Here is a 20179-nt window from a genome sequence, read left to right on the forward strand (position 1 = left end):
CCTACTTCTTACTAACCATAGCAAGGTGTGATTGGACTGGGCTGTCATTTCTTCACCCACCATTAGGTGTCCTCAATGCTCCACCTGCATTCTGTGCATCTAACTTGGGGCTAATATATAAGAAACAAGCATGTATTTTATGGTAAAAAAAAAATATGTCATATTTACAAACAGTATATGGTAGGAATATATTATGTGGTAAATATATATAGAGAGAGAGAGGAGAGTGCAAGGAAAGGACATAATGGAGTGAGGGGGAGGGAGAGGTGAGGGGGGAGGGAGGAGAGGTTAAAGGTGAGAGGGGGAAGGGAGAGGAGAGAGGGGAAGGGAGAGGAGAGAGGGAGAAGGGAGAGGTGAGAGGGAGAAGGGAGATGAGAGAGGGGGAAGGTAGAGGAAAGATAGGGAAGGGAGAGGAGAGAGAGAGAAGGGGGAGGGAGAGTAGAGAGAGAGGGAATTGAAAGGAGGGGGGGGGAAGGGAGAGGTGAGAGGGGGGAGAGGAGAAAGGGGGAAGGGAGAGGGGGAAGGGAGGAGGGGAGAAAGGGGGAGAGAGGAGAGGTGCGAGGGGGAAGAGAGGAGAGGAGAGAGGGAAGGGAGAGGTGAGAGGGGGAATGGAGAAGTGAGAGGGAGAAGGGAGTGGTGAGAGAGGGGAAGGGAGGAGAGGTGAGAGGGGGAAGGAAGAGGGGGAATGGAGATGTTAGAGAGGGAAGGTAGAGGTGAGAAGGGGGAGGGAGAGGTGAGAGGGAGAAGGGAGTGGGGAGAGAGGGGAAGGGAGGAGAGGTGAGAGGGGAAAGGGAGAGGTGAAAGGGGGAAGGAACAGGGGGAAGGGAGATGTGAGAGGGGGAAGGGAGAGGTGAGAGGGGGAAGGGAGAGGTGAGAGGGTATCGGCTGTGGAGAACAAGATGAGAAGTTGGTAATAATCACAGAATCACAAAATAAGGTTAATAAAATATACAAAACTTTATCGATGCGTAAAATACCTCAATGTGGTAAATCTATAGAGAATAATACCTTCCAATAACCAGGTAATAATACTGGTGGCCCAATCAATCAGGATAATCACGTCCCTTTGTGTAATGATCCATGACATGAAATCCTCTGGGAATAATACATGATCCTCATATACAATATATCAGACATGAAATGTAATCAGAACAATCGGTGTATAAATCCATTTAGATGATATAATACAAAATTTCAGCAAGTTGTCAGTGAAAGGCAAAGCGGCTGAATGGACTCGGCACAATGAAATTTTAGTATCTGTGTTGGCAGAGAGTCATGCAGAGAAGAGATGGGGGAGTTGGCAGAAGTAAATATGAACTTCTAGAAATGGGATGACTTGGCTAAGCTTGTCATTCAGGGGATAAAGTTCTGGTTGTGGAAGAAAAACTCTGATATAAGGCAGCAGAGAGCCGGCTATGAGATCTCCGTCTCTCCTTAGGATTGCTGATGGATCGGGTTCTGTTCTTATACAAGATAATGTCAGCAACATGGAGAAAGCTATTGCAGAGAGACACTGGGAGCCGGGAATGAAGTATATGTTAGATAGAGCCGCATCACTTTATTACATCCAAGGAGAGGAGAGAGAGTGCAGGGAGAGGAGAAAGGACAGAGAGAGTGTGGGGAGAGGAGAAAGGACAGAGAGAGTGCAGGGAGAGGAGAGAGAGAAAGTGCAGGGAGAGGAGAAAATGCAATGAAAGGAGAGTGCGGGAAGGGGAGGGTCCAAGAAGAGGAGAGAATGTAGGGAGAAGAGAGAGAGAGTGCAAGAAAAGGAGAGAGAGTGCAGGGAGAGGAGAAAGGGCAGAGAGTGCAGGAAAAAAGAAAGAACATGCAATGAAAGGAAAGTGCAGGGAGAGGAGAGAAAGTAGGGAGAAGAGAGAGATAGGATGGAGAGTAGGGTGGAGGATGGAGAGGAGTATGGAGGATGGAGAAGAGTAGGACAGCAGTAAGATGAAAATGCAGTCTCTTTCTCTGTATTAGTGATTGTTCCAGTCATCTTTTATTGATGAAAAACTTTAGAAAATGTATTTTTCCCACCATGAATGGGTCCTAATAATGATTCGGATCCTCATCACCATCATAGTAAGTATTGATAATATTGGAAAGTGCGGAATCCTACAGAGGGGAGACAAGGGAATTCATAATGGGAGGCGACCATTATATCCATGAAGAGTAGAAGACTTTCCTTCAGAGGGTTGCAGAGAAATCCGAGGTGTCGGTGAGGAGATCCTCTATACATGGAAGACGTCCAGCAGACCCAACACCGGGACACAATCACCAGACAAATCTCTGGCCATCTACAAGAGATAATTGTACAATTACACAGAGATATTACATTGTATACATTCCATGAAATGTGTCATCAATACATACAGTGGTGTGAAAAAGTGTTTGCCCCCTTCCTCATTTCCTGTTCCTTTGCATGTTTGTCACACTTAAGTGTTTCGGAACATCAAACCAATTTAAACAATAGTCAAGGACAACACAAGTAAACACAAAATGCAATTTGTAAATGAAGGTGTTTATTATTAAAGGTGAAAAAAAATCCAAACCATCATAGCCCTGTGTGAAAAAGTGATTGCCCCCTTGTTAAAACATACTATAACTGTGGTTGTCCACACCTGAGTTCAATTTCTCTAGCCACACCCAGGCCTGATTATTGCCACACCTGTTCACAATCAAGGCATCACTTAAATAGGAGCTGCTTGACACAGTAAGGTTCACCAGAAGATCCTTAAAAGCTACACATCATGCCGAGACCCAAAGAAATTCAGGAACAATTGAGAAAGAAAGTAATTGAGATCTATCAGTCTGGAAAGGGTTATAAAGCCATTTCCAAAGCTTTGGGAATCCAGCGAACCACAGTGAGAGCCATTATCCACAAATGGCGAAGACATGGAACAGTGGTGAACCTTCCCAGGAGTGGCCGGCCGCCCAAAATTACCCCAAGAGCGCAGCAACGACTCATCCAAGAGGTCACAAAAGACCCCACAACAACATCCAAGGAACTGCAGGCCTCACTTGCCTCAGTTAAGGTCAGCGTTCATGCCTCCACCATCAGGAAAAGACTGGGCAAAAATGGCCTGCATGGCAGAGTTCCAAGGAGAAAACCACTGCTGAGCAAAAAGAACATCAAAGCTCGTCTCAATTTCTCCACAACACATCTTGATGATCCCCAAGACTTTTGGGACAACATTCTGTGGACCGATGAGACAAAAGTGGAACTCTTTGGAAGGTGTGTGTCCAAGTATATCTGGCGTAGAAGGAACACTGCATTTCATAAAAAGAACATTATACCAACAGTAAAATATGGTGGTGGTAGTGTGATGGTCTGGGGCTGTTTTGCTGCTTCAGGACCTGGAAGACTTGCCGTGATAAAAGGAACTATGAATTCTGCTGTCTACCAAGAGATCCTGAAGGAGAATGTCCGATCATCTGTTCGTGTACTCAAGCTGAAACGAACTTGGGTTCTGCAGCAGGACAATGATCCTAAACACACCAGCAAGTCCACCACCGAATGGCTGAAGAAAAACAAAATGAAGACTTTGGAGTGGCCTAGCCAAAGTCCTGACCTGAATCCTATTGAGATGTTGTGGTATGACCTTAAAAAGGCCGTTCATGCTCGAAAACCCTCTAATGTAACTGAATTAGGACAATTCTGCAAAGATGAGTGGGCCAAAATTCCTCCAGGACGCTGTAAAAGCCTCATTGCACGTTATCGCAAACGCTTGGTTGCAGTTGTTGCTGCTAAGGGTGGCCCAACCAGTTATTAGGTTTAGGGGGCAATCACTTTTTCACACAGGGCCATGATGGTTTGGATTTTTTTTCACCTTTAATAATAAACACTTTCATTTACAAATTGAATTTTGTGTTTACTTGTGTTGTCCTTGACTATTGTTTAAATTGGTTTGATGTTCCGAAACACTTAAGTGTGACAAACATGCAAAGGAACAGGAAATGAGGAAGGGGGCAAACACTTTTTCACACCACTGTATATATGTGAATGTGATGTGAATATCATTCCATGTTACACAGGGACTCGTCATATCAGTAATTTGGCTACTTTCCATTGTTAAGGCTAATTTGCCTACCTCACTTATATACTTATCTATACATAAAATAAGTGGATAAAAAACCTTTTATCTATATGAATCAAACCATGAAATTAAGAACGAATGATACATGTGCAAAAAGGATAACAATCTAATTTATTTAAACATACTATAGTACAGAAAAGAAATGTTAGAGAGTATACCCCATATAATGTGGAGGATACAACCTTAAAAATAACGATGTTACCAAATATTGCTATAATGGTCATACACATCCTTTCAAAAGATTAATAGTATATTAAAGCAAAGTCCTATGGTAGAAAGGGTTACAGAAATGAAAAGAGACATAATAATAATACAGACACAGTATCTAGTTTTTCCCTACGTTACCATGTTTGCAAAGAGGGGGGCACAGCGGGATGAAGAGAGATAAAGGAAAATACATTACATAGGAATCTTATGTGTCCAGTCCATGAGAGCTTAAGAGAGAGAAAGATTTATCATCTCTAGGGACTGATTTTATGTGGTTAGAAAACCTCATGCCTACTAATCAGAACTCAGGGACACCTCATTGGTTTGAAGTTGCCTCCAATTCTGATTGGTTATAATTTCAAGCCCAGTTAAGCATCAAACTTCCAATGCCTTTCTGTCTATATATATATTGAGCAACTTCCTTTGATCCCCAACCCTACCAGTTCCGACATTACACTTGTTTAATTATCTCTTGATTTACAACCGTCGGCCCTCTTTGATACAACATAAATTAGCATTTTAAGGACTTGATATAGATTGTGTCGTGTGAAGTTTGTTCTCAGCTACTGACAACCCACCCAAATGACCCCCCTTCTTTCTGACCAAGTCAGTGAGAATGTAAAGCAAACTGTATTGACATGCAAATGACCTGAGCCAAGATTTGTACTAAGGAATTGGAAAGGTGCATTTACTAAATTGTGTTTGTTTTCCAGAAAAGACAGTTCTGCCAGAGGAAATGGTACCCCTAAAAGGTTTATTACAAGTTGCAATTTTTTTCTCTCTCACCATGGTGAATACATTTTTTTGGGGGAATTATTGGTATACCATAAAACAAAAATCCACGTGGTATTAATATGTACTAAGTAATACATATTAATAATGAGTTGAGCTCAACAATTTTTTGGTCATAAAGTACACTATATATGAAATTTAATGTGATGTATATTGGTTTCACATGCTAATGTCTTATCACAGGTATATGACCAGTGTTTGTTTTTTCAGGCGAAAAAAAATGGAATGTTTATTACTAAATTCTATTGGTGTTGTATCCCTCAGATTCAATAATTGGGTTTTGTGGCTTACAGAACAAAGAATGTCACCACCTCCATAGACAATTTTTTTTCTTTTTCCTGGTGTCAGCGCCATTGTCTAGTGGATGCTTCTATTTGTCAGCTCAATCATCTGTGTTTTTGACTACCTAAGTGTGTGTGGTATGTTCTGATCCAACATGTATGAAGCTCTGGTATGAACAAGTTTCTTGCTCCACTGATTAGCCATGTTTATACTTGTAGTTCCATGGATTTAACTGGTAAGACTTGTGTTTAAGACTGCTTCACCCCCCTGCTGTCATTATAATTAGTTACACACCCAGCCAGTGCTTTCTTTGCAAGCGTAGCTCTTTGCCTTAGGCTAAGATATGTTAATGTGCCTAGCTATCTGGGTGTCCCCAAGTGTAGTTCACAACTGTTTCCTTCCGTGTCACCATGAAATCCTATTTTCTCCTAGAGTTTCCTGTTTGTCTGCTTTTATGTGGCTATTTGTTTTCAATTACCTAAGGAATATTGGTGTGTTTTAAGACACATCGGTCAGCTCGTGTACCTACTACTGTTCAATGATCTCAGCGCCTTAGTCCTGCAAGGGATTTTTCTTTGCCTGTTGGCCAGTTGTGTCGGGTAGCAACAGTTCCTCGAGCTGGATATACTTTATGCAATTTTTATTTTCCAATTTCCTTGCATTCAATTTACCTGCAGATATGTAGTTTGCATACTGTATGCCAGATGGCATACAAGTTGAAAGTGTATAGGTTTGGCCCCGTATTGTATAGTTTGGGTTGAGTCTGGAGAAAAGTTGTGCAGGAAGTTTGTATGGGGTGCTACCCGCTCTTGGCTGTTCCAAGGACCCTCACTTTGGTTATATGTGTGGGCATGCTGTATTCTCATCAGTTAATACCTATCGGTGTCCTCCCTGTCCTAGTGGTCTATGTCCTGCGTGCCAAGAAGACCAGTGCCCCAATGTTGCACTATGCCCCTGTCATTCATGGGAGTCCGGTCTAAAGAGTGTGGACAGTTTGTTTTGTATGGGTGAAGGATAGCATGGTCTGATTACCAAATTGATAAAGGAGGGAGAAGGTGTGCAGCCTCTATTAAGAAACTAGTGTACCTGTTGGCAGATGGTTTCAATTCGGGTACTCAGACCTTTTCCCATACTTAGGATAAAAGAGAGGGTTAAGGGAGACTGCCTTTGGAACTGGAGGTGGCACACTGGGTGCCTTATAACACTATGGAGCTGGAGATACTCAGGACCACATTGGGAGGTCTTGTGCTACATAACAAGGAAGGGGTTAGGAAAACCAACTTGCTCTGTCCAGCATCACTTTGCAAGGATAGGCAGGCAAGGGGTAGTATCCAGGTTGCCTATGAGTCGTAATAGATTGGTTGAGACTCAGTTCCAGGATCGTAAAAAAAATCTAACTTGCAATGTTCACATCCCTAATGGCAGGGATGGAACGTTGTGCAGATATTGTGGTCAATCTGTTACACCCTGGAGTCCATCTTGTTCTGATGGTTTGAGTCTGGACAGCCTCAGATGACTGGTACTGATGAGTGCTGGAGAAAGGAAGGTGTTGTGCTATGGGAAAAGACAACAATACTGGCACAGGAGGGATCATGTCCAATGGAGTCCGGGGTAGTGTCCCAACTGGTCCTAAACAAAGTTAAAAATAATCAAGACCTGAGACAAGGGTATTGGTGCTGGTATCGGATGTACAGTGATGCCCTATATTCTGCATACGGGTTGAACTGTTCTCAGCGTGGTACACTACGTCAGGCAGTCTATTGCACATCTTCCCCTGTCCGGGTAATAGATATAGCAGGGACACGAGGGTAGACCCCTATTACCCCAGAGAAAACGTTTTTTTTATAAAAAAAAAACTGACATTCCCTATTGAAGGAGTTAAAAGTTGGGTAGTTGGGTGGTTTGGGCAACAGAATTTAGATAGTGCCAACAGCCTGTGCAGGGCATAAATAGAAGGGCCCTGCTCAAGGGGTTTATGATCTTAGGAGAAGAGGGTGGTACAAAAAATAATAGCGGCTGGGAATATGGAGCTGGCTGAGGTAACATTTTAGGTGGAGGATGGGTAGGCTTCCCGTAATAAAAGTTTTTTTTTTAGGGATCACCTAGTGGTGCTCAGGGTAGGGGCTGGTTGGACATATGGGGATGGTGGAGTTCCAGAGGTTCTGGAGCGGTCCTGATGTTGAGCATGGGAGGAGGTAACAGGAGAGCTGAAAATCAGGATGTCTTAGGAGGAGTGAAGTGGACGATTTGGGTGAGCTCACAATCAAGAAATATTTAATCTAAATATCTCCAACTAAGATTTCTTAACCACTTGGCGCCCATACTACGTCTATGGAGGTCATGGGCTTTCGGAGGTTATATCTGAATGATGCCTGAGGCCACAGACATCATTCAGATATTGGCATTTTCAGCCGGCGATTCCCTGCACCATAAGAATGATCGTAGCGGCTGTTCCGCCGCTTGATCATTCTTACGGGCGGCGGGAGGGGACGCCCCCCCTCCTGCCGCCCTCCGGTGCTTGTACCGACTCACCGCTTCCATCGGTGAGTCGGTCACAGGATCTGCCGGCCCCCGCCAGTTACCATAGAGATTTCCGGCACACCAGATCGTCCCCAGAGTCTCTATGATTGTTTGGAGGCCGGGTGCGATGTTATGATGTCACGCCCGGCCTCGGTATTCAAATTAACGGCGCCGATTTGGCAGGGAAGCCAGGATCGTTTTTTTTATTATTAATTTATTCTTCCCAGCCTAGAGGTGAGATATGGGGTCTTATTGACCCCATATCTCACTGTAAATATGTCCGATCGTGCCATATTCCTATTACAAGGGATGATTACATTCCTTGTAATAGGAATAAAAGTCATCAATTTTTTTTTTAAGTGTCAAACTAAAAAAATAAAAATAAAATTAACAATAAAAAAAAAATGTAAAGCGCCCCTGTCCCCGTGAGCTCACACACAGAAGCGAACGCATACGTAAGTCCCGCCCACATATGAAAACGGTGTTCAAACCACACATGTGAGGTATCGCCGCGAATGTTAGAGCGAGAGCAATAATTCTAGACCTCCTCTGTAACCCAAAACATGTAACCAGTAAAAAAAAATTAAAGTGTCGCCTATGGGGATTTTTAAATACCAAAGTTTGGCGCCATTCCACGAGCGCATGCAATTTTGAAGCGTGACATGTTGGGTATCTATTTACTCAGCATATCCTCCTCTTTCACATTATGCAAAAAAATTGGGCTAACTTTACTGTTTTTTTTAAATCTCTGAAAAAAATGTGTTGGAAAAATTGCTGCGCAAATACAGTGCGAGATAAAATGTTGTTTGGGGGTTCTATGTAATTTTCTAGCAAAAAAAAATAGGAATTTTACATGTAGGAGAGAAATGTCAGAATTGGCCTGGGCGCGAAGTGGTTAATGGGGAAAGTTTATTCAGGTACCGTCTTAGGGCCACAGCTTTTAGTAAACTCCACCCTGTTGCTGCCCTGATGTGGGTAGCTATTAAGGGACTGATGTAGAGTATTGTGCGCATTTAAAGAGGACCCTTGAACTATATTTTTTCTCTTTTTGTTATTTTGGGAAAAAGCCTCTAAGAAAATTTGAGCAACAAAGTGCAGTCGGGTTTGACTAAATTCTAAAAGTTTTTTGGCAACCATTGTTTTATTCTCTCCTTTTTTTAATATTCTTTTTGTACCCAAATTTTTAGTGACAGTGATCCGGGTTACCTGTTGATCTTTAATATGAAAGAGTAGTTAACTATTTTTATTCTTTTGTTCCTCTTTATTTTTAATTTTATGCTAAGTTGCTGCGGTAACATTATTTTTCAAGGCACTTTGTAATAATTTTACAGGACAGTTATATATTGTTCATTTGTTTTTATGAATGCAGATTCAATGTTCTTTGACATCTGGGTTGAAGTAGCATTAAACCTGTATGTGTTCTTTTTTTTTTTCTTTTTTTTTGCTTATTTGATTTGTTTCCTCTTCTTTCTTGTTCCTACTTTCTTTATTTCATATTCCTATCTTTAATTACTTTAGGTGATGGTACCAGTCCATTAGCTGATAATGTACTTCTATATCTTTAACAGTAAATGTATTAGTCTTCTGCAGAGATGAGCTGTAAATTGGAAGGCTTTACCTTTTCTGCCTTACTTAATGTAATTCTACCTCCTGCTTTAACCTGAGCCCCGCAAGCATGTGTGGTGAACCCAGGGACCTGGCAATAACAGGCAGTGTTGACTATCCCTACCATCAAGGGCCATGGATGATACTGGCTGTTGCCTGGACTCTTTTCCCTGTGTGGAGCCCACTATACTCGTCCACGTTGCACCCCTTATAAGTATTAAGTCTTAATGGCCAACCCGCTGCTCCTGTCTGCCATTCCTCCACTATCTGTATACTGACAGTCTCCCTTTTTTGTTGTTTTTTTTGTATTTATGCATGACTGTCCGGAGGCCCGCCCAACCACCACTGGAAGACAACCAAGTCATCTCTTGAGACAAGAGCAACACATAAGACTCTCCTGAACTGTCCTTCACCATGCTGAACAGTGCTGTCTCCTGTTTCGATCCAATCGGAGTAACCATTACATGGTCTTACCAAATTACAGGACCAGTTATGCCAGGATCCCGTCATCAATGTTGGAGTTCTGCTCTTCCAAGGCAGAGGGGCGATGAAACATTGCAAGAAAGGAAGAGGAGGCCGTGGTGGTGGTGGGGAAGGGTTGGGACTTCTGGGCTGTTGTGTGTGGGTACAAAATCACTTAAGGAGGAAATAAATTCAAGAATGAACTTCAGGGGGAACTGTGGTGGAGATTTTGAAATATAATATTTATAGCAAGGAGCTTAAAGGAAGCCATTCTAATAAAATTTCCATGCTCCGTTTTAATTTGTGTGTGTGTGTGTGTGTGTGTATATATATAGGAATGTATGACTTAATCTTTTGAGGTTTATGTGTGTGTATGTGGGCAGAGGTTTTTACTGGAAGATATCCGGATGAGATTACCTTTTAGAAATACAGAAATGTCTCCTATCTCGTGGGAACCATTGAATGTCCCCAGGTGGTAGGTGCATTCCCTTTTTGTGTTACCAATCATCTTTGCAGTCATTGAGGCTCCATCTCCCCAGGGGACATTAAAATGCTAATGTCGGAACTGTTTGGGCTGAAGGATCAAAGGAGGTGGTTCATTAATTTATAGACTAAGTGGCACCGGAAGTTCAGACCTTAAACATGGACATTTCCGGGAGCTCCAGAATTAGCCAAGTATGTGTGAGCCGTCTTGAACCAATCGGCATTTAGACTTCAGAATCAGCCAATCAGAGGTTGATGCAAACTCTGAGCAGATGGATGCGTTCCATCTTCTGATTGGCCGAGAATGCATATAAAATAGGGCGAGAGTTAGCTGATGGCCTGTTCAGTTCCAGACCATCGGGGCGACAGGGTGTCTGTGTAACGTATACTTGTATCTCTCTCTCTCTCTCTAGTGCTCTCATGGACCGGGCACGTAAGATTCCTGTAATGTATTTCCCTAATCTCTCTTCATCCCGGTGTGCCCCCCGCCTTTTGCAAAAATGGTAACGTAGGGAAAAACTAGATACTGTGTCTGTATTATTATTATTATTATGTCTCTTTTCTATCTCTAACCTATTTCTTTCCTAGGACTTGTCTTGAAATAATGATAAATATATTGAAAGTGTATGTCTTTTGTAACCATATGGCCTAAATTATCTTTGCAGCCTAAGCGACACTGTACTTGTAACATCACTTGAGTTATATGATAAGTTCTAATTATTCTAAAGTTTCTTTTCTGTATAAATAAATGTAAGTGTTTATCTTTTCACACTGTTATCGTTCGTTTTTATTCTTATGTAGACAAAGGTTTAATCACTTATTTCTTGTATTGTTAATCATTTAAGTGAGATATAAAAATCGCCAGAACAGGAGTAACACAAAATCTTCCTGGGGAGGGTGGCACAGAATCTTCCTGGGGAGGGTGACACAGAATCTTCCTGGGGAGGGTGACACAGAATCTTCCTGGGGAGGGTGACACAGAATCTTCCTGGGGGTGACACAAAATGATTGGTGATGATGGTTAATATAAAACATTTTTTTCCAAAGAAAGTAAATGTCAGTAAAATGTATTGTCAGTAAACTTTGACACAACAGGACAGTGTCTTTTATGAATAAAGTTTGTTGTAATGTTTGGTCCTTGTGCCGTTGTCACAGAACATCATCCAGGAGCCAATCCACATGCAGCTCTTAAAGTGCGGGGGGGCGCTGTCTCTCATAGAGAGGAGGCGGGCAGAGGTGGGGCTCCAATCAGATGACAATGATGGCGGACCTGTAGCGGTGATCTGATGGGCGGTGCAGCCAGTGTGTCACCGCAGGCTTGTAGTACAATAGATGGGAGCGCGCATGCGCGGGTGCCCCTATCAGATCAGTGGTGTGAAGGGGGCACCGGTCACACAACAACACAGGAAGTGGGCAATACTGAGCAGAAATGACACCATTTAGAAGAGGAAAAGAAGAGAAAGATTACTATTACTGGAATTCTATATTTAAGGATCAGAAAGAGAAAATAAAAGCTGAGAGTTGATGTGACTTTACTCTGATATCATCCATTCCAGACATTCTCTTCATATCCGGATCCGTGTATTACCTGAGAGGGGGAGGGGCTCCCACACACCATCTTCTTATCTTCTTCTCTCCATAGATACACTCCAGCCTCTGCTCCTTCATAGAAGAATAAAATGAGAGTGTTAAAGGAGGAAATGTTGCTGTGATGATGGAAGGGGGGAGGGGCTCATACTGAGCTCTGTAAGAAATGATGGAAAAGTGAGGGGCCCTCACCATGGCAGGGGCCACACACTCATCTCCATCCAACCATTGGGATAACAGACTGTATGCCGGGTGTGCTGGGCTGTCATGTGTACAGGCTGAGAACACACATCTGATTGGCTCAGTTATACTGCCACATTGGATGGACCTCGGGGGATGGGGGGTATTTTCTGTAAAGGTAAAACCTTGTGGAAGATTGTAGGACCTGACTAAGATTATTATTGGTGGATCTGATTTTCCCCATCCCCCATCTGTAATGATAAAACTTGGGATGAGGAATAAATTCTCCATCATCTGGGAAATCTGTGACTGGCACAGGAAATCTCAATCATCTCTCTCATTATCTGTATAACTACAGAGACCTCCAATGGGCTCTACAGAAATTGTATAGAATGTTTGTCACCCGTCCTTCCATCTTCATTACAGAGCAGCCCGGGTGTCAGAAGACCTCCCAACAATGTCCCACCTCCATCATCTCATCTCCATCATCTCACCCCCATCATCATCTCACCCCCGTCATCTCACCCCCGTCATCTCACCCCCATCATCTCATCTCCATCATCTCACCTCCATCATCTCATCCCCATCATCTCATCTCCATCATCTCATCTCCATCATCTCATCTCCATCATCTCATCTACCTCATCTCATCCCCATCATCTCACCCCCATCATCTCACCCCCATCATCTCACCTCCATCATCTCACCTCCATCATCTCACCCCCGTCATCTCACCCCCGTCATCTCACCCCCGTCATCTCACCCCCATCATCTCATCTCCATCATCTCACCTCCATCATCTCATCCCCATCATCTCATCTCCATCATCTCATCTCCATCATCTCATCTACCTCATCTCATCCCCATCATCTCACCCCCATCATCTCATCTCCATCATCTCATCCCCACCCAATGTTGTCTACATTTTACTATTCACATTCTAAGACTTAGTATGTGTGTTACCTCCAATATAACAGATCTTACCCTCTATCCACAGAGAAGCCGGCATTCCGGAGGACCTCACAACGTCGTCTCACTTCTGACTCCGACATCTTCTCATCATCATCCAATGATATATGCAGATCGGTCAGAGTTCGGTTTGTGGAGATAACGGAACAAAGATCATCACAGCTCCATAATGTCACTTTACAGCCCCGGACACTGGAGGGAGAAGCAGGAAAGAAGGGGAATGTTCTTCCAGGGAGGGGCAGAAGTAGACACAGCTAATGAATAATCAGTGGGCGGGGTCTTAGGAAATAAAATGCAAAGCCGCCTCATATGAGCCCACAGCAGCCATTAATCAGTGCCCACCAGTGGTGCCGATCAGTATAGCCTCATCAGGCAATTTGATGGGGCAATTTTGATGGTGGCAATATAATGGGGCAAATTTGATGGGGCAGTTTTGATGGTGGCAGTATGATTGGGCAGTTTTTGTGGGGAAATTTTGATGGTGGCAGTATAATGGGACAATTTTGATAGGAGCAATTTCATGGGGAAATTTGATGGAGCCAATTTGATGGGGCATTTTGATGGGGCAATTTTGATTGTGGGAGTATAATGGGGCAATTTTGATTGTGGCAGTATGATGGGGCAATTTTATGGGGGTAATTTTAAGGGGCAATTTGATGGGGCAATAGGATGAGACAGTTTTGATTGTGGCAATTTTGATGGTGGCAGTATAATGGGGAAATTTTGATGGGGGCAATAGGATGGGGTAGTTTTGATTATGTCAGTAGGATGGGTCGATTTTGATGGGGAAATAAGATGGGGCAATTTTGATGGTGGCACCATGATTAAAGCAACAGACAACATGGATTCATGAAAGACAGAAGTTGTCAGACAAATCTGATTTCTTTTTATGAGGAGGTAAGTAAAACCTTGGACAGAGGGGTGGCGGTGGACGTGGTATACTTGGATTTTGCAAAAGCATTCGATACAGTTCCCCACACACGGCTCATGTGTAAGGTAAAGTCTACAGGTTTGGAAATATCAGTTTGTAAATGGATTGAAAATTGGCTAGAAGACAGAATTCAGAGAGTAGTGGTTAATGACTCTTACTCTGAATGGTCTAAGGTTATCAGTGGTGTACCCCAAGGTTCAGTGCTGGGACCCTTACTTTTTAACATCTTTATAAATGATATTGGGTCTGGGATCAAAAGTAATATTTCTGTCTTTGCAGATGACACCAAGATATGCAGTGGAATAACGTCCTTACAGGATGTCGCCAATTTACAAGCCGACCTCAATACACTGTCTAATTGGGCGACTGTGGCAGATGAGGTTTAATGTTGTTAAATGTAAAGTTATGCACTTGGGGGCTAAGAATATGCATGCATCATACATGCTAGGGGGAGTACAACTGGGGGAATCCATAGTGGAGAAGGATCTGGGGGTTTTGGTAGACCATAAGCTGAATAACAACATGCAATGCCAAGCTGCTGTTTGCAAAGCGAGCAAAGTCCTTTCTTGTATTAAGAGAGGTATGGACTCCAGAGAAAGAGATATAATGTTGCCCCTGTTCAAATCATTAGTAAGACCTCACCTGGAATATGCCGTTCAGTTTTGGGCACCAGTTCTCAAAAAGGATATCGGGGAACTGGAGAAAGTGCAGAGAAGGGCAACCAAACTGATAAGAGGCATGGAGGAACTCAGCTATGAGGAGAGATTAGAGGAACTAAATTTATTCACTCTTGAGAAGAGGAGATTAAGGGGGATATGATCAACATGTTCAAATACATTAGGGGTCCATATAGTGAACTTGGTGTTGAGTTGTTCTCTGTACGGTCAACCCAGAGGACACGGGGGCACTCTTTACGTCTAGAGGAAAAGAGATTTCATCTTCAAGTATGGAAAGGTTTCTTCACAGTTAGAGCTGTGAAAATGTGGAATAGACTCCCGCCAGAGGTGGTTCTGGCCAGTTCAGTAGACTGCTTTAAGAAAGGCTTGGATACTTTCCTGATGGTACATAATATAACTAGGTACTAACATAGGTAAAGTTGATCCAGGGAAAATCCGATCGCCTATTGGGGGATCAGGAAGGAATTTTTTTCCCCTGCTGTAGCAAATTGGAGCATGCTCTGCTGGGTTTTTTTTCGCCTTCCTCTGGATCAATTGTGGGCATAAAATTGGGTATCTGGATTGTACGATTATTTTTTATTTTATTTATTTGTTTTTAAGGTTGAACTGGATGGACTTGTGTCTTTTTTCAACCTGACTAACTATGTAACTATGTAACTATGATGGGACAATTTTAATGGGGGCAATAGGAGGGGGCAGTTTTGATGGGGAAATTTTGATGGGCAATAGGATGGGGCAAGCTCATGGTTCAAGAGGATGAGGCAGTTTTTATGGGGCAATTTTGGTGGTGGCAGTGTAATGGGGCAATTTAGATGGAGGTAATAAGATGGGACAATTTTGATGGGACAGTTTTGAAGGGGCAATTTGACGGGCAGTTTTGATGGGGGCAGTATAATGGGGCAATTGTGAAGGGGCAGTTTTGATGAGGGCAATAGTATGGGGCAATTTTGGGGGTGGCAGTATAATGGGGAAATTTCATGAGGAAATTTGATAGGGCAGTTTTGATTAGGCATTTTTGATGGGGCAATTTTGATGGAGGCAATTTTGATGGTGGCAGTATTATGGAACAATTTTGATTGGGGAAATAGGATATGGTAGTTTTTATGGTGACAGTATGATGGGGAAATTTCGATGAGGACAATTTTGATGGTGCCAGTATAATGGAACAATTTTTATGGGGCAATAGGATGGGGCAATTTTGGTGGTGGCAGTATAATGGAGAAAATTTTATGTGGACAATAGGATGAGGCAGTTTTGATGGGGCAATTTTGAATAGGGCAATTTTGATGGAGAAATATGATGGGGAAATTTTGGTGGTGGCAGTATGATGGGGCAATTTTGGTGGTGGCAGTAAAATGTGGCAATTGTGATGGGGCAGTTTTGATTGGGGCAATGGAATGGGGCAGTTTTGATGGGGCAATTTTGATGGGGGCAAGACGATGGGGCAATTTTGATGGTGGCAATTTGATGGGGCAATTTTGGTAGTGGCAGTATAATGGGACAATTTTGATGGGGCAATTTTAATGGGGCAATTTAATGGGGAAATTTGATTGGACAGTTTTGATGGGGCAATTTTGATGGGGCAATTTTGATGGGGGAATTTTGATGATGGCAGTATTATGGTACAATTTTGATGGGGCAATATGATAGGGCAGTTTTAATGGAGGCAGTATGATGATGCAATTTCATGGGTCAATTTTGATGGTGGCAGTATGATGGGGAAATTTTGATGGTGGCAGTATGATGGGGCAGTTTTTATTGGGGCAATAGGATGGAGCAATTTTGATGGTGAAAGTATAATGGGGCAATTTTGATGGTGGCAGTATTGTGGGGCAATAGGATGGGGCAATTTTGATGGTGAAAGTATATTGGGGCAATTTTGATGGTGGCAGTATTGTGGGGCAATAGGATGGGGCAATGGAGATGGTGGCAGTATAATGGGGTAATTTTTATGGGGCAATAGGATGGGTAAAATTTGGTTGTGGCAGTATTATGGGGCAGCAACTGGAAAAAGTAATTACTTTTTAATCAATGCCAATTGTAAATTATATCCCTCTTTCTGTGTTGATGTTATATACACACACACACACATCTGCACATAAACAAGGGATATCATTTACAATTATCATCTTTTATAAAGTAATTTCCTTTTGCAGGAGATTTTTGTATTTGTAGATTTATAATCTTTGTAAATGTAGATAAACTTCCTGCCTCCTGGAGGGGGAGGGGAGGTTTCCATAGCTAAGGGGCGGGAACTTCCTTTGACATTGCTGTTGCTATGGAAACCCGACTTACAACCTATTACACGGCTCGTGCTGCTCTGAGCATGTGCGAGATCTGGAGGTGCATGCTGGGTAACCTAACTTCTAACAAGTTTTTGGATGTGGCACTACTGAGAGGAAATCCTCACCGACTCCATTTCTACAATTACCGGGATAAAGTTGTTAGTTTTCTGTATAAAGTGTATTAATAGCAATTCATTATTCTGCAGCACATTGTTCCAGCACTGAGGTTGTGGTAGTAGCAGACATATATTCTATGTAGTATTTGCTTTGTATTATCATTTTTGTTGTGTAATTATTATTTGGAAGTTTCAGGATCAGGTGGTTAGGTGGTTTGTTACATAGTTACACAGCCGTATAGTAACACTGGGGTTGTGGTAACACTTACCTCTGTCTGCAGGTAGGTTGTCTGTCTGTGTAATATAGAGCAGAGCTACACTAGTTTGTTATTTAGTGTATAAAATATGTAGAAAGATAAAGAATGAGAGAAAATACAACAAAGACAAAAGGACAGACACAGTCTGGCTGTGAGAATAAAAGAGAAATAAACTTTTTCTGAGGATTATCCTGTGACAGGAACATGTCAGGAACATCCACTATTCACTGATTAGACCGGCACCATGGGAATCACCCTGTTAATATCTCAGGATCCTCAATTTATGGATGTGGGTGGAGTTTAGCCATCAGCCAATCAACCCTGGGGGGTGTTCCCTGCCCAGCCCACAAGCCGGTCCTGTGTTCTGAAGGAACCAGAGCTAAATGGGCCATGAATGGTTCTGATGGATAAGGATTGGATTTCCAACACCGGCATGTCAGTCTGATCCAAACAAGACCAATCAGTGCTTGTCTGGTGTGATCAGACCCCATAGAACCATTCTGGGGGTTCTCCTGGATTCTATCCTCACTACACATACAATGTTATATGTACATGTACCCCAACATGTCTACAATCAGGGGCAATTATTTCCATCTCTCTGCAACCAATATTTTATTTTGTATGAGAGATAAAATAGATTCCTCTGATATAAATCAATGTCTGGCAGACAGTTCGGGGTCTTCTCCCTGTATCGGCCTCCTCCCCTGCTGGGCTTGTAGATGAAATGACTAGGACTTCTCTTTGAGGCTCAGTGAGGTGACAATTTTATATCTACAAGGATGGGGGAATTTTATTGGCATCTAGGGGTCACTTCTGGTCTAGAGACTCGCTCTGTCCTTCCAGATTCTAATTGAGGACCATCTGTCTATGATTGGTCACTGAATGAAGAGAATACGGAGTCCTGTGCGTCTTCTGGTCTGTTTCAGGTCCGAATTCAGCCCAAAATTCAGACAGAAATCGGACCTGAAATGGTGAATGGAGACGCACCGGACCATCTGCTGTGACCCGCTGTGACCTCCAGTGTGACTCCAGCCAAAGACTGATCTCTGATAGTCAGTGGAGGGGATGAAAGCCAATAACTGTGAGTGACCTGAAGGACTATGATGGAAACTCCCAGTGTAACCGGCCAATTAGAAGTCTGTCTTTGTATAACTTTCATCTAGGTGACATGTCTGGATCCCTCACATAGAAGATTTATATCAGAATCCTGCAGAAGATTATATCATTTATAGGATAATTCTCACTTCAGCCTCTGCAGAGTACAGCCAGGATCTCTGAGCCCCTCACATAGAAGTTTTATTCCAGAGTCTTCCAGATTTTTCTCTGATAAATCCAGTGTGGTGAGGGATCGATTATTGATAAGAATGGATCGAAGATCATCACAACTGGAGGAAGTCACACCACAATCAACCAACCTGCAGAGACAAATCCAGACACATGATAGTATATTATAACATGAATATGAGGAATTATTATTATTAAGCAGGACCTCACACAGTGTCTCATACAGGGGCTTCTGAAATTGATAGATAATGGAAAGGATCTGGGGGGTTTATGAAATAAAACAGCAGAATTTCTGATGGTGGATACCCCAGTGACCCCAATATTCCATCACCTTCCTAAAGTCCACCAATCAGGAGTTCCCATTGAAGGTCACCGGATTTTGGCAGGAATAGGATCCCTTATAGAGAATGTAGGGGGAGGGGTGGATATACATTTCCAGCATTTATTGCTGAGACTTCTGGGATATATTAGAGATACAAGTACTATATTGGTGGATATTCCACATTTACAATGGGATTCTACATTCACGTGGGGAACACTTCACATTAAATCACTTTATTCTTCCATCCCCCATTCTTTAGTGTCTCCACCAATCAGATATCATCTCCATAGATATAGATCATATACTAGGAAGTTACAGGAATTATTACAGAGGATGGAAAGGATGAAGGTTTTTTACCTTAATCACTTTAGCCCCAGAAGATTTACTCCCTGAATGACCAGAGCACTTTTTACAATTTGGCACTGCGCTGCTTTATCTGGTAATTGCGCGGTCATGCAATGCTGTACACAAACAAAATGTTATCCTTTTTTCCTACAAATAGAGCTTTATTTTGGTGGTGTTTATCAGCTCTGGGAATTTTATTTTTTGCAATATAAATGAAAAAAGATGAAAAATATTGAAAAAATGATATTCCTACATTTTGTTATAAGAAAAATCCAATAAACTCAATTTTAGTCAATGTTGGAAAGTAAAGTAGATCGCCTCCAGTCATATATCTGCCAAAATATGCCGATAGTATCACACTGACACTGAATGAGATAACAACTGATGCAGTGTCAGTGTGATACTATCGGCATATATTGGCAGATATATGACTGGAGACGATCTACTTTACTTTCCAACATACGGGATACCAGCTGAAAGGCAGCCAGGTGATTTACAGACGGATACTGCAGTGGATGCCGACACCGTGATTCTCGGGTGACTGTGGTACTGATATACATATTAAAGTGGTTGTAAACCCGTACAGACCACTTTGACCTACAGGTAAGCCTAGATTAAGGCTTACCTGTAGGTCCAAGAAATATCTCCTAAACATATACGGTTTAGGAGATATTTAGAAAAAGACAGCCACCACTGTCTATGGTGTATGCGCCGTAGACAGCGCCACGCAGGCGCACTGGGCAGGCCGCAGATCATGGCGATATGCCGCTCGTGTCGGCTC

The 20179-nt window shown here is 42.6% G+C and overlaps 1 protein-coding gene across 1 annotated transcript in view; it reads right to left on the minus strand.

Annotated features, from left to right (window-relative positions):
- Positions 1–933: 933 nt before the first annotated feature.
- The window catches only part of LOC143981420 (NACHT, LRR and PYD domains-containing protein 3-like), an 80053-nt gene continuing 60807 nt past the window's right edge, over positions 934–20179 (minus strand). Inside the window, exons 5-8 of the mRNA XM_077479246.1 lie at positions 18692–18862; positions 13197–13373; positions 12034–12107; positions 934–2294 (exon numbers count right to left, since the gene is read on the minus strand). Of these exons, the coding sequence (XP_077335372.1) occupies positions 12068–12107; positions 13197–13373; positions 18692–18862 (388 nt within the window). The 3' untranslated portion in view covers positions 934–2294; positions 12034–12067. The remainder of the gene's footprint in view (positions 2295–12033; positions 12108–13196; positions 13374–18691; positions 18863–20179) is intronic.

Source organism: Lithobates pipiens, unplaced genomic scaffold (assembly GCF_037356315.1).
Source record: "Lithobates pipiens isolate NorthernLeopardFrog02 unplaced genomic scaffold, aLitPip1_a1.2 Scaffold_157, whole genome shotgun sequence".
Taxonomy (NCBI): domain Eukaryota; kingdom Metazoa; phylum Chordata; class Amphibia; order Anura; family Ranidae; genus Lithobates; species Lithobates pipiens.